The following is a 14,417-nucleotide window of genomic DNA, read 5'->3' as shown; positions in this document are numbered from 1 at the left end:
TATTGCTACAGTCCATCGAAGTTATAATACAATGTAACTCAAATTAGATTCTAATTTCACAAGGGGCAATGTACTTGTGTCCTCTGTGTGTCACGTGAGTCTGGCAGTGTCCAGTTACCATATGAGACTTTCAGAGGCTGACAGGCTGAAAGTGTCATACGGGAACCGGACACTGCCAAGCTCACGTGAGTCTGGGAAGTTGGCTATCGCAGCTACACTAAAAGCTGGACTGCAGTAGCATATGTCCTGCACGTTTTACTAGCATCCATCCGGTTGCGGTCGACTGACGTACAAGAAGAACTCTTGACCTAAGCAGAAGTTTAACCTTTCCCACATCCATCCTAGCACAGCTGCACTGCTAGTGGCAGTTAATTTTGCTGTGTACTAGATGTATTTCAAAACTATTAGATTGTAGATGTAAACTAGCAGCTATAGCTATCTATACCCTTACAACTGATCGTTAATGAAGAACTGTAAAACCTGTTACTGTAATTCATCCAGTTTTGCTCTAGTTATTGTAAGCTAAGCTAAATTCCAAACACTGCCTTTCTAATATACATCTTGGGTCGCCATTTCATATGAGGGTGGTGGTGGTGCAGATGCAGTATTATCATCACCAATAGTCACACCCTTCCATTCTGTAGCAGGAACTGTTGGTTCCAATACTGGAGCAGATGAAACCATTAGTCCAGTAGGATATCCACTAGTTTGACCATAGGGCGAAGAATATGCAGATGCAGCAAGTTCAACTCTTGGTGCACTGACAGGCACAGGAACCTGCCCCTGCCCACTGCTTGGCAAAGGGGCATTGACATTCTGGGCAACACGTTGACGTTCTGCAAACATTCTCTGTCTAACCACACTACAGTAGTAAAACCCACATGGAATCATCACGATTCCAGCTATCAGAAAAAGAACGCCAATCACTCCTATGGCAGTGGCTCCACTTGAGAACCCAACAGCTGTCATTGAAGTACCAGAAAACACACAAAAGACTCCAAACATTATAAGAAGAACAACTCGTGAATTGCCTTGGGATGAGTTTTGTCCGTAGACGTGATAATAGCCTCCTTGTCCAATGGCAACGTGAAGGCCATCGTTTGCACCAACGGCTTGGGTGTTGGAAAGCGAAACCACTTGAACATGAGCGACCTGTGCCGACGGGTGATGGTAAACAGGTTGAGTGGTCGTCATTCGTACTGTAGCAAAAAAACAAGCGACGTGACTGTGGTAGTACGGGACTCGGGTTTAGTACGGGACTCAGGTGTAGTACGGGACTCGAGTTTAGTACGGGACTCGGGTTTAGTACGGGACTCGGGTTAGTACGGGACTCGGGTTTAATCCGGGGAACCCGTGTAAGAAAGTGTGAGCGGGAACAGTAGTTCTATCCATCTAGAGAAGATATTACATTGGCGACGAGGATCAACTATGGAAGGGGAGCACGATCACGCAGCGTAGCCAGGTCAGGCCAATGAGGTTGGGAGGTGGCTCCACAGACGGTCATTACATGTCAGTTTCCGTTTTTGCTTCCAATCACCCGATTTGAGGAATATGGAGCTAAGGTGGAAGAGTGGGGTGTATATCAGGAACGCCTAGAACAGTTCTTTGTAGAAACTGGTGTATCACCTGGAGACGAAAACAGGAAACGAGCAAGTCTGCTGAACTCATGTAGTAAGCAGACTTACCATCTGTTACGTTGTCTGGTAGGACCCAGCAAGCCTGCAGACACATCATATAAAGTTATGCGAAACGCTACAGAATCACTGCGACCCTCGTCCAACAGTTATAGGAAGATGTCTCTACGTTTTTGCAAAGCTGCGGGAACTGGCAGAGTTTTTGTGACTTTGGAGATCGTCTAGACGACCACCTTCGTGACAGATTGGTGTGTGGAGTGAGGGATGATCGCACCAAGCGACATCTGTTGACAGAGCGATTTGACATTCAAGAAGGCATAGGAGATTGCTAGATCAATGGAGACAACTGAGAAGAACGTGGCAGCAGTACAGAAGGAATTCTCAGACAGGTGGAACACGCAACTTGGGCGACACCCATCCTACCCGTGGTGAAACCAGATAGATCAATACGCATATGTGGTGATTTTAAACGAACTGTCAACCGAGCAGTGCAACTGGACACTTGTCCAATTCCCAAGGTGGAAGACTTTTTAGCAAAATTATATTTTTCCAAGCTTGACCTGAGCCAGGCTTACAATCAAGTTCCTTTATCGGGGAATCACAAAAGTACACAACGATCAACACACAAAGGAGACTTTTCCAGTTAATGAGGAGATTACGCTTCGGAATATCATGGGCACCCTGCATTTTTCAGAGAGTTGTAGAGAGTGTTTTCAGAGGAATTCCTGTCATTGACAAGTACTTGGACGATATTCTTGTCATAGGGGCGACGGAAGCAGAACACGCAGCATGGTTGGAGCAGGTGTTGCAAAGATTAGAAAACGCAGGATTTAGGTTAGGAAAAGACAAGTGCGCGTTCATGGAGACATCCGTCACGTATCTTGATCATTTCATAGATCACCAGGGCATTCACCCCCATCCAGACAGCCCCAGCTCCGTGTAACCTTCAGGAATTACGCGAGAACTGCCTGTGAAATAGAGAGCTGCACCGGCGTAGCGTGTCCCTCAAATTTGGGGGCTAATGAATTAGAATGCAAACGACGCCCATTTTTACTTGCAAAGCCACGCCTGTTTTCTACTTTTACTTTTTTCTCTCACTTGCAGTTTGTATAGACATGTCAGTAAATATAGTATCGATTTCAGGTTACAAACAAACTGCGGGACTCGGTGTTCGTATTAAAAGGAGTGGAAACACTAGTAATTACAGTTCGTGCCAAAAGGGTTTCAAGGCTCGCTGTGATTGTCAAATTAAATGGTATCTCGATGAAAATACAATCTAGAATACTAATGATTAGTGCAAACCAGCTCTGACCAATTCTAACATTTCGTAGTTAGCTAGAATAACCTGAGCACAAAGTAGAGGAAGTCCGGAGCTAGTGCTTGCAAATCGGTAGGTAGCGGCGCCGTAGCCGCCGGAGATTCCATTTCCTGGTCAATATCGGGTGACAACCTTACAATTACTTGAAAAATAATTGATGGATAGACTTCTGCCTTTTTGATGCGGTCTTCTTTGACTCTGCCATTGCCGGACAGCGGAGAAAAGGTCTTAAGAAGTACCCGCATACGCACTTCACTACGACTTCTCAACACTGCTGGTTCTGTACCATACTGAAATGATGATGTGTATTAACAAAGAGATTGTCAACGTTGTTGTCATACTACTCTAAGGCTAAGTGGACTGTTTAGTAACTTAATTAACTTGAATTCTGCTGGAGCGGAGTGACACGCCAACATGTTTGGGGCTATAGCCTCCACCACTCCATGCATCCCCACACACCCCACGTTACGCGAGACTAGGCTACTGTGAGTTCAGGTGTGTCATTGAAAAAGTGCAATACTGCATGTGATTTCATGCGTAGCGTTGAGCACCTGAAGTGTACATCAGACATCTAAAGTCTGATATATATATATATATATATATATATATATATATATATATATAGCGACTTGATTGACTGAGAAAAGCTGGCATCACTGTTGTCATTTATTAATTGTAAAGAATTTCTTCTTGTCCAGTCTCGCACGTCAGTACTTCATGCTTGACGGCAACGTCTATTGTGATTTAGAGATCCATTTCTATTGGTCACGTCACTTTCCGGACCTAGTTATACATCTTGCAAGGGAGACAGATCTACACTGGTAGCTGTTGCAACCTTCATTTACAAGTATTCTATCTGCACTACGACAAGCTAGGTTTACAATATGACGCCGAAGACGCCGAGTAGGTGTCAAAATGCTGACGCTGACGCTGTGTCATTTACAATATCATTTGATGAGCGTCAGCGACGAGCCACTACGCGCATGCTCATCATAATCGTATACAGAGTCTGTGATTTGGTTTTCGTTTCCTGAGTTTCTCCCTCACCATGTTAACGTTATCGCGGAGACGCTTCCACATTACTTGGGAGCCCGGTTTTTTCGATACGTTTTTCCAGGCGCTTTTCTTGCGCCTGTCATCCCTAAGCTACCGTGACTTGATCTGCCACAAGCAGCCGTACCTACACGTATACACTTTCGGTAGGCTTCGCTTCCATAGTTTACTTCCGATTATTTCACTCCCGGATTTGATCTCTGATTTATCGACGAAAGGCACGTGCTTCCGGTAGACGCTAGAGCACTTCCCGTTTGGACGCTAGAGTCGAACTTGAATCAACTCTAGCGTCGGCGACGCGCGAGTGTTTACAATATGACGCCTGCCTGAGCGTTCTCGCCAGCGTCGCCAGCGTTATATTGTAAATCTAGCTTCAGTCGTCGGCTCTTAATTCCTCATTCTCAATCTAAAACTTCTGAAATGAAGAGGGCGATTTCGCTTTTTTCTGTAATGCGGAGAAGCTCTTTTGATTTTCTCTAGAAGAAATGTCGGCATTGTATAGTTATTTGCAGTGTCTAGGTATTCGTAGTGGTTGTACACGTACTAATGTATACGCGGTATTCCCCGCACATGCATATATGGTCTGCTGACTGTCTGGAAGGTGTTGTGGCACCACTTATTTATACTCTGGACATTCACGATCTAATCTCCTTAGTCCTTGTGGCTTGAATGATGCGTACACGAACTGTTCACTGGTCTATAGTTGTAGACCATCGATATATATATATATATATATATATATATATATATTTTTTTTTTATTTGTTTATAACCGCCCAATGGACGGAACACTACTGAAAAACATCACTACAAACACTTGCTACAGACAAAACATCTAGATGTTCAGTTATCATGCGAGAGTTGTATTGCCACAGTTTCACAGACAGTTGTTCATGAAGGTTAGTAATAGCTCGGCTGAAACTGTGACCTGTAGACAGAGTAGACTTCTTGGCAATAGACTTCAGCAGTTCAAGACTATGTTCTGACCAGACTCCATATGACTCAACAACCAAAGGATAGAACAAGCAACCATACGAGGAAACATTTGAGTCGTGGCGTTCGTCTTTCTCCATTTCCCCAGCTTGAGCAGCAGCACCAGTCTTTACAGCTGCATTGATGACATGTGAGGGAGAAAATGAATTTCGCACTGAGATATCAAAATAAGCAGCCTTTCCGTTAGAGAAGTCGGGATGAAAAACATCACCTGGTCTGTCCATGGATTGAGAAGAACACCGCTGCTCTCTTCGTACCCCAGAATTATCCACAAGCAACCAGTGATAGACGGTGTCACATAAGGCGTCATGTCGTCTGATTCGCAGAGAGCTGCTACAGCCAAGTGCGTGGTCACCAAAGACATCTAAAATATGGCCACAGACACAGCGAATTGAACGTGGGGGAGGTGAAAACACTGGAACTCCTAAGCGCAAACGCAAAGCAGTCACGAATTCACGCGGGGACATGGCCAGGCTGAGATTTGGGTTAGGGATTGCCCTCAACCAAGCCCCCACATGAGGAAATGTGACAGCATTAAAACGCGCTTGTTCTCGCAAACTACAAAGAGACGACCTAACGCTGGATTTCAAAGCGTCATCTAAAGCTCGTTGAATTGAATGTTGCGTGGAATTAACAGATAGCGCCGTACTATTAGGTGGTAAAAGATCCGCCAAACACTGCCGACATTCCAATTCGCCAGGGAAAACGGAAGTAGGAGACATACTATCTGACCCATCAGGTGGAGAAAATGGCATTGAAGGAGTGAAGAGCAGGCGGAGAGACAAAGTCCGAGAGGAGTTGCAACTACCGACAAAGGCTGCAGAGGAAGATCTGTGAGCCTCACGTAGACCGAGACCACCTAAACGAGTAGGAAGTGTAGCCTGTCTCCATGGCAAATCAGAGATAGAGGAAGAGGACAAAGACTCCAAGCTATGATGAAGCCCTCTGTCAAAACGTAACAACACTTCGTCAATCCTGCAGCCAGGAACAGTTCTGATGATATGATTCAGCTTACAGAGGCTCAAGCAACTCCTCAGGAGATGAAGCTCCACTTGGGGATCCTCCAAAGCTGACAGACGATCCTGCCAGTTCAAAATCCTGTCCACACGTTGGGAAACAAACTCACAAACATAGGAGTCAGGTCCGTATACTGGACAGCCAAGAAAGTCAATACCACCATAGATATTAACACTTCGCTGAATTTCAGGTGCGAAAGCAGGGAATTCCTGATCACCCGAAGGCCATATATATATATATATATATATATATATATATATATATATACACCATGGTCTTGGCTGTGGTCCTCTTCGGATTAAGCGACATGATGCCTTATGTGACGTCATCTTCCACTGGTTGCTCTTAGACAACTCCAATGTACGTCGAGAACAACGCTGTTCCTCTCATTCTATGACAAGATCAGGTGAGGTTTTCCATCCCGACTTTTCCCTAGGCAAGGCTGCTTATTTCGACATTTCCGTGAGGAATTCGTTCACTCCCTCTCACCTTATTAATGCTGCCATAAAAGCTGGTGCTGCTGCTGAGGCTGGGGAAGTGGACAAAGATGAACGCCATCTTGCTAACGTTTCCAGTTATGGCTGTTTGTTTTACCCTCTTGTGGTGGAATCATACGGAGTGTGGGCTGCACATAGTCTGGAGGTGTTGAGATCAATTGTCAAGAAGTCTCTTCTATCATCTGGCTTGTCTCTGGGCCAAGCTTCCAGGCAATTCCACGAACAGTTATCTGTTCGTTTATGGCAATACAATTCAAGACTGATTAGTGACTATCTGCCTAATTATTATGACTTTTTGTGCTTCCGTCCTTAGGGCGGATATGTGTTATCTGTGTTATCTGTATTATATAATATATATATGTATATATGCAGGTCTTTAGTACGCAGACACTTGCTGCCTAACGAGACTAAAAAGTATATAGTGTGCAAAGGTCGGTTTTTTAACTAAACGGTTGCGATCTGCACGAAATTGAATTATATTAGACTACATGTACATAGTTTTATTGGAGAATTGCTCATATATATATATATATATATATATATATATATATATATATATATATATATATATATATACCACCGTGTTTAATAGTTGCTGCATGGACAACTGCATGACACATGTTATTCGAAAATGTAGCAATGTTTCATCTTTAACAATTCTTTTGGATGAGGTGACTCGTAATGGGGTTGCTGGGTATATTCTTTTAGCAAGAATAAGGTAGCACATATATATATATATATGTGCCAGACGCCGCGTTTTGAGAATAGCACTATGATGCAGGCCACCGGAAGTTGGTGGTGAGTTGACCGTCAGATCTACCAACATTTTTGTCTATCTATTTTAGAGAATCTTGGGCGCCGACTGAGGGTGCGTGCCAAAGTCGATAAAATGCACAATGATGAGTTAACAAAGAGATAGCGACCATTTACTTGCACGATAGACATATATGGGCGTGCAATTGGAAGAGCGCACAATTGGAATGCCGAAAGTGCACGAGCTCAGAATATTTGGCAGTGAGCTAGAAAAAGTGAGCCAGAACTCTTATACTATATGCATGCATGCAGGACACTGTACTGTTACATGCGTACCTAGACTAACTTGATTTTCTCTCACTTTCCAGCACGAACATTAATCAATACACTAGCAGTCTAGTCAGTTATTGTGTGTCACAAACGCTCGCGTCATTACAGCAAACCCGCCTGTCCACTGTCAAAATGCCTCTCAAAAATCACTTTCTGTATGTCTTGCTATTTCGTATCACTGCGACAGGAAAAAGATTACGAAGCTACTCGCCGGTTTGACTCACAGCGCCAGCGCAGTGCCCGTCGACGGATCGCAAAAGCTACTACTGTGCTAAAACTACTTTTCCAGTCAATGAAAGAGTTAATTGTGAGCACCGCCGTCTTTCTCATCTTGCGCTTATCACGTGCGTCAATAATCACGTACTTCTAAAATATTCTTATACTTTCTTACCAAGTTGTCTCATTTTTGGAACTGTTTCTATTATGCAGGCAATGCATACTGTCATCAATGCTCTGCTCGTGGAAAACGATAGTTATAGCAAATACCACAAACAGTCCTTTGGCGTACAGGTTCTCCTCTATCTTGCATGTCGCCCGTCATTTACTAAACGTTTCTATTAGATATCTTATACTGAAGCCTACTTCTAACAACATTGGCAAAATGAACATCAAGTGCAAACATTTGCGAAGCACTGACATGGAAGAGGGAACCACCAGGCATCTGCTGCAATAGCGGAAAAGTTTTGTTACCCGCCATACCCAAACCGCCTACCCCCTACTTTGAGACAATCGGTTGAAGCGCAGCATTAATTTCCTCTCAAACACGCAAGCGTTTAACTCAGCTTTTCAGATGACGTACTTTGGATGCGATGAAACTAAAGCTTGCACTGGTTGAAGTTCCTGTTTCAGGGAATAATCTATCATTCTATTAGAAGTCTTGCTGTTTCAGAAAATTCTACTCCTAAATTTGCTCAAATTTACTTTGTTGGTGACGATATATAGTCCACTCTTCTGTACGTCAAACAGTCATACATGTACAAGGCCTAAGGTCAGACATTGTCGACCAACTACAACACATGCTTCATCAGTCCATCTCCTAGACGCACGAAAGCCTAAAAATGGCCGTAAACATTTTGTCACGACACAGTCAGGAATTTAAAGTCATCGGAATTTAATGCCGATAAGCGATCATTTCACGTGATAATTTTAATATTTACTAGAACCATTGCTGCTGATTGCCTAGAACATATCTCACTGTAACGTAATAAATTCTAGACGAGATGCACCCGGCGAAGCCGGGCAATGTAGCTAGTACGTGTATATGGCTCTGAACCGAATATTGGTTCCGTGCAGACTCCCAAACTCCCGCTGTCTCGATATTGCATGTGACGTCTGCTGAGCTGGCATTAACTACAGGTGTGCCAGCAGCTTGCGTCGTTCTCTTCCGCCGTCAACATGAGCTGTCTCTCGGTCTTGTGCATTGTATCTGCTATCCTGGCATCGGGTAAATAAAATTGTACATTAGGCCCAACCTACATACATCTCAGCTAGCTAGAGATCCCTACTACCTCTAGCTAGAAGGCTGATAGAGCAGGTACTGTACACGTAAGTGCAGCTGGAAATTTGACTTTGCAAGGAGGTTGTCTCAAACGACTGCGACAGTTTAGCTTTCTCTGACGTGACGCTATCGCCATTGTAAATTTTGTGCCAGGAGATGCCATCTCGATCGTCTGTACATGTATATGCAAATATTATTACATAACTGCTTCTAATGTTTCAGCTTTGGTTACAAATGCGGATGTCTTTGGCACAAGTACATTTGTAGTTTAGCTTTATATCGGCACTGGTAATTGTGCCTACAATAGACATTGACTATGCTTTTGTTGGCGCAGACTTTCCTCTTGTGGACGGAGATGGTGGTCGTCACCACGATTCTGATGCTCAGCATGGACATCAGTTTCGTCCTCATGAACAACACCATGACCGTGATCATAATTCTAAGCATCACCGTGGCGATCATCATGAACGACTAGGAGATGGGAATGGAGACTTTGATGATAAAGACAGTGGCAGACTCAATAGTGGTGACCCTGATGAGTACGGTGAAGAGAATTTTCGTCACGATGATCGCCGCGGTCATAGACATGGACATGGTAATATTGTTTGAATGAATATAACGGTTGCGCATATACAGCATGGATATTGTCTAGGATGGCCGTTCTTAGTTGGAGGTGGCGTGTGTTTGGTGATTGTTGTTTGTCTCATTGTCACACTTGGCGTTGTCTTGTACAAGTATAAAAAACGTGCTACAACAATGAATAGGGGCAAGTCATACAAAGAACTGCAGATGGTATGAAAACTTGAAGCTTATAATGTATAGCTTGCCGTCTCTACTATAGGGATTAGTTGTTGAGTAAATGTATTTGTTGTTGCCAGCGGTAGTGTGCCAGCAAACCATGGAAGTGTAGTAGTAGTCGATTGAAGTAGCTAGGTTTTGCTCATCTAGATCTAGATTCAATGGTTATTGAATAGATCTACTGAAAATACTAGAGACTCTGTGTAATTATCATCAGCTATTCACTGATCGATAGTGGAAATCAGTAAGGTCAATTGTCTCTATCTACTGCTCTCACTAAATAAAAGAACTTATATATACTAGTATCTAGCTAATAAAGTCGAAGTAATTACTGTAGTGTTTTGTGCTGGTTTATTCCGTGCACATACAACACAACTCTAGCAGGACGGTACATGCTAATACCACTACATCTCCCTTCTATACTAGAGCCCTGTACACACTAGACCAGAATGGATCGTGATCGGGCGTACACTGCACTTTGTGAACGCTACGTACGTACCTCCGCCCTATTTTCGATATCACGTGACTGATGACCGATGTGCACGTGTGGCTTCTTTGCTTGTGAAAAGCATTAATTAGTACAGCGACGTAAGGTGAGCGAAAAGAAAGATGAGTAGTGAGTGCTAGATGTTCTGAACGTGGAGGTAACGCCCATTATTTCTAATTGGATTCAACCGATCCCGCCTCGCGATTGGATTGCGATCGATCCAGTTGCAAGTGTGGACAGGCCTTATGTTTAACCTTTCTGGCGGCTTAATGTCCTTGTCTGAAGACGTGTTGTTGGCCTGCTTGGCGTCTAGGTAGGCACGCTGTACTCTTTGTCTAGGGGAGTGTACCCCTAGATTGAGAACTTCACTAGGCATTTCTTGTCCATTGGGTATAATGTGTCATCTGTTTCTTCTTACTTTTCCAGTTGGCGTTTTGATGTAATATGTCCCTAATTGAAGTGACGAACTTGGAGACTACTCTCTGTTCGCGTTCACTGTGAATCTGGAACTATGTTAACTAATTGCCTGTGACTTACTAAGTGATTATGACATCATAGCTTGTTTACTGTGACTCCGGATTTACTGTTACTGACACAGACGTGTTTTACTGTGACTTACAATATCTGCAAAACACGTGGAAAAAAGAAGAAAATTTCTAGAAAAAAGACGGAATGCAGGAAAGACATCATGGAGAGCTCTAGCATCACAAATGAGATAGATGACGACTAGGAAGTGACGGAAGTCGATAGTGATGTTACATTGACCAGCCAAGCCCAAACGAACACTACCAAGCGTTGCTGAACGCATGAAGCTTTGCACTAGAGTAATTAATAGTAATGAAGTAATTGACATGGCATCTGCTTACGTGACCACTTATCTGTAAAATCATGTAATATAACGTTCTAATAGACTAATGGTCTTTGATATGCAAAACCTTATCCTCCTGCATGTGTCTTATTTACATGCTATGTTTAGCGTCTACAAGAAATCCGGGCTCTTGCGCTTTCGAATGATGCCAAGATCGTCGCTTACCGACGAAGGACACACAGAAGTTATAGGGATTTTTGTAAATACACAGTGAACGCGAACAGAGAGTAGGAACTCTTCCCGTCTTTTCCGTAATTACACTCTGAAGCCATTACGGCTAATCAAATAGTCAATTGAAAATTAAGACACTAACTCTTTAAATATTTTGAAAATATAACATTGAAGTTGTTTTCATAACAACAACGACAATCACAACAATTATACACGTAATTGCTGTAAAAGGAGTGTATACCCCCAAAACAAATAACGTACGCATGCGACTGTGCAACGAGAACAACAGAATAACGTGAAATTGGGAGGTTGATGATCAATGACTCGGTCATGATAACCATCATCATGATATCTGTTACTTCTAATTTTTTATTAATGACAGCTTTTAATAAAATAGCTACTGGTTTAATTAAATTTAGAAATAAAAATAAAGTAACCTAGTTAAACCATTGTGTTAAATATCGATAGTTTAGCAACTCTAAGAGCATATATAATAAAATAACAAAACGCAGCACTACATAGTTGGTAGTCTTTAGTAGGTGGCCATACAATTAATTAATTAAGTGAATACCATAGAAAGGTCACATCCTGTATACTGTACTAGACAGACGTTTCTTGTAGTGTTTTCACCTCTTTAGTTGTGCAATGTCTGTTCGACTTCAAAATTCTTTGTTCACCGTGCTTTCCGGTCGAATTGGTTTCACTCTTTGAAGAATTGCTGTAGTTCTTTCTCCAACGTCGACGCCGAAAAAATGATGAGCATCCAAGAGTGTTCAACAAGCCATGACGAAAGTCGCGAACCCAGAGAACGTAGAAGCACGAGTTAACCACAAAATTGAGAGCAAACACAAGCTTTACAACAGGAATGACTAGAACATTGACGTCGACAATGTCCAATAAGCGAAGCAACTCAGCCGCTGCAAAAGGCGTGGTGAGAACGACGTTGCTGACGACAATGACAGTCACATAGCAAAATGCTCTAGATCGAAGAATGTCAGACGCACCTACACTGTCGCTACCACGTCTCAATCTTGACGAGCTAGAGGTAGACCAACCAGAGGCTTGAATGGACTTTCTGCGTGTAGGTGTTTCTTCCAATCCATTAGAATAACCGGATAAGATGCTTGAAGATACCCTAACCAGTCGTCTTCTTCTTTGTCGAATAGCAATGGGAACAATAAGACCGTAACTTACGACGACAACAATTAGCGGTAGAAGATAGTTGACTCCATAAAAAACAGGCAAGAAAGCTTTGTGACCACTAGATAGTCTCTTATCAGCGACAGAACAACGGTATTTTAAACTTCCCGGTTGCAAAGGAATTAGACCGTAGCTATTCCATCCCATCAGAGGAAGACTAGCAAATATGATTCCTTCAATGAGAATAGCAAAGACGGCAATGATGGCTATTTTCTTGGTCACCACCTTCCTAAATGGATTTGCTACTAGATCGTACCTACTGTACGCAATCAAAGCGATGGACCACATAGACCAGCAATACTGCATGATATGAGTCCACATGTAGCATACACATAGTCCCTTGTTTACACTTGTATAGTCCAACGTATCATAGAACAATGGAGGACCAAAGAAGCCATGAATTCCACGTAGCAGATCAGCAGCTGCAGCATTTACCACCAGAAAGTTCAACGCAGAATGGTAAGCTTTTACGCGAAAAGCAGCATAAAGAACCAACGTGCAAAGAATTGTCTCTACTCCAGCGGGAATGCCAGTCGCAATAACGAAGGCTCTTCTCACAGTAGCGGTGTAAAGACTAGAAGGGGGTCCCGTCATATTGGTCTTGTTTGGCACAGACACATTATTTGGTAACAATGTCGTGTTCTCTTCTAGTGGAAAACTGACGAAGTCCATTAGTAAAGAGTCAGTCATTCTCTTTGTCCAGTAGAAGACCTGAAGAACAGCAATGCAACAAGTCATTACAGTCATGCATGAAAATAGTAGTTGAAGATCAATTCTAATGAACAGCGCCTTAAATGGCACTGTCCAGCATAAATACATAAATAAATATATATATAGGCTTCCGGATTTGCTCTATAGTGCAGAAATTATAGATACGTTTCCTCTAATGTCAACGTCGTTAATCAATTTTTTAGAAGGATACAGCGTACCATATAGACAATCTGCGTGCACTGCGTGAAAGTGCTATCAATGTCAGAAAGGCAAATCTACCCTTGACACGCCCCCTAAGCGTCTGCTGCTCTCCAGCCAAAGCGGAGCTTCCCAACCATCAGCATTTGAATTAACACGTTCATAACGTTCATCTGAAACTAACGCACAAAATTGTGCGCTCTCCCCTAGTAATATCCAGAACTTTGATCACTATGAACCGCAGACTAGACTTGCAAACGAAAGATGAAAAACGGCAGTTTTGCACACATCAACTACCAAACACTTTATGAGAGTTCTTGTATGAGAACTAGGAACAAAACTATCTATTTCGTCTTGTTTTGTCAGGCACGCCCCTTTAAATTGCAACTTAGCGCAGCGCCCTCTAGCTAGTCGTGCTATGTCACAAAATGAAAGTATAGCAGTGCAGCAGTGTTATCTTGAGTTGAAAAACTACAGTAGAGGAAAAAGGTGAGGTGAATGTTCTCTGCTGTCTAGCATGGTTAGTTATCTATCTAATTAACTACCCGACCTCGTAGATTGTTGCACCTGTGCTGACTCTTCCGACCGTACTAGAACGTACGTAGATCGAACGAGCTGAACATAGACTCTTTAACCAACAGACTTCGAGTGCTGCACTTCGCCGCCTATCCAGCGATAGCCTCGTACCAGACCCTCTCGCGCAGTCGTGCCTGGTTCCCGTATACGACAACGCTGGGGCTAGCGATTTTTTGTGCCCCCTTTCTTCAGTACCCGGATAAACGTCCCGTATACCCTGTAATCTTCACGTGCCATAAGCCCGTCCTTCACGTGCTGGCTTTACGTAATCCGAGCCAAATCCAGTCAAAAGTGCGTTTAGTCCCGCCTGTTTCTT

At 43.1% G+C, this 14,417-nt stretch overlaps 3 protein-coding genes across 3 annotated transcripts; all 3 read right to left on the bottom strand.

Annotated features, from left to right (window-relative positions):
* Nucleotides 1-335: 335 nt before the first annotated feature.
* Nucleotides 336-1,242, bottom strand: LOC134187021 (uncharacterized). Its single transcript, XM_062655131.1, has one exon. The coding sequence runs from the start codon at nucleotides 1,192-1,194 to the stop codon at nucleotides 550-552; it is 645 nt and encodes a 214-aa protein (XP_062511115.1). The 5' UTR covers nucleotides 1,195-1,242; the 3' UTR covers nucleotides 336-549.
* Nucleotides 1,243-4,770: 3,528 nt separating this feature from the next.
* Nucleotides 4,771-6,231, bottom strand: LOC134186891 (uncharacterized). Its single transcript, XM_062654972.1, has one exon. It carries the CDS (start codon nucleotides 5,750-5,752, stop codon nucleotides 4,796-4,798), a length of 957 nt encoding a protein of 318 aa, XP_062510956.1. The 5' UTR covers nucleotides 5,753-6,231; the 3' UTR covers nucleotides 4,771-4,795.
* Nucleotides 6,232-11,773: 5,542 nt separating this feature from the next.
* LOC134186974 (alpha-1B adrenergic receptor-like) lies at nucleotides 11,774-14,194 on the bottom strand. Its single transcript, XM_062655080.1, has 2 exons — nucleotides 14,076-14,194; nucleotides 11,774-13,327 (listed from the first exon to the last, which is right to left on the bottom strand). The coding sequence occupies exon 2, from the start codon at nucleotides 13,304-13,306 to the stop codon at nucleotides 12,017-12,019; it is 1,290 nt and encodes a 429-aa protein (XP_062511064.1). The 5' UTR covers nucleotides 13,307-13,327; nucleotides 14,076-14,194; the 3' UTR covers nucleotides 11,774-12,016.
* Nucleotides 14,195-14,417: the final 223 nt, after the last annotated feature.

Source organism: Corticium candelabrum, chromosome 11, assembly GCF_963422355.1.
Source record: "Corticium candelabrum chromosome 11, ooCorCand1.1, whole genome shotgun sequence".
NCBI lineage: Eukaryota > Metazoa > Porifera > Homoscleromorpha > Homosclerophorida > Plakinidae > Corticium > Corticium candelabrum.
Note: the sequence above shows the minus strand (reverse complement) of the source record. Positions and strands in the feature narration are given on the sequence as shown.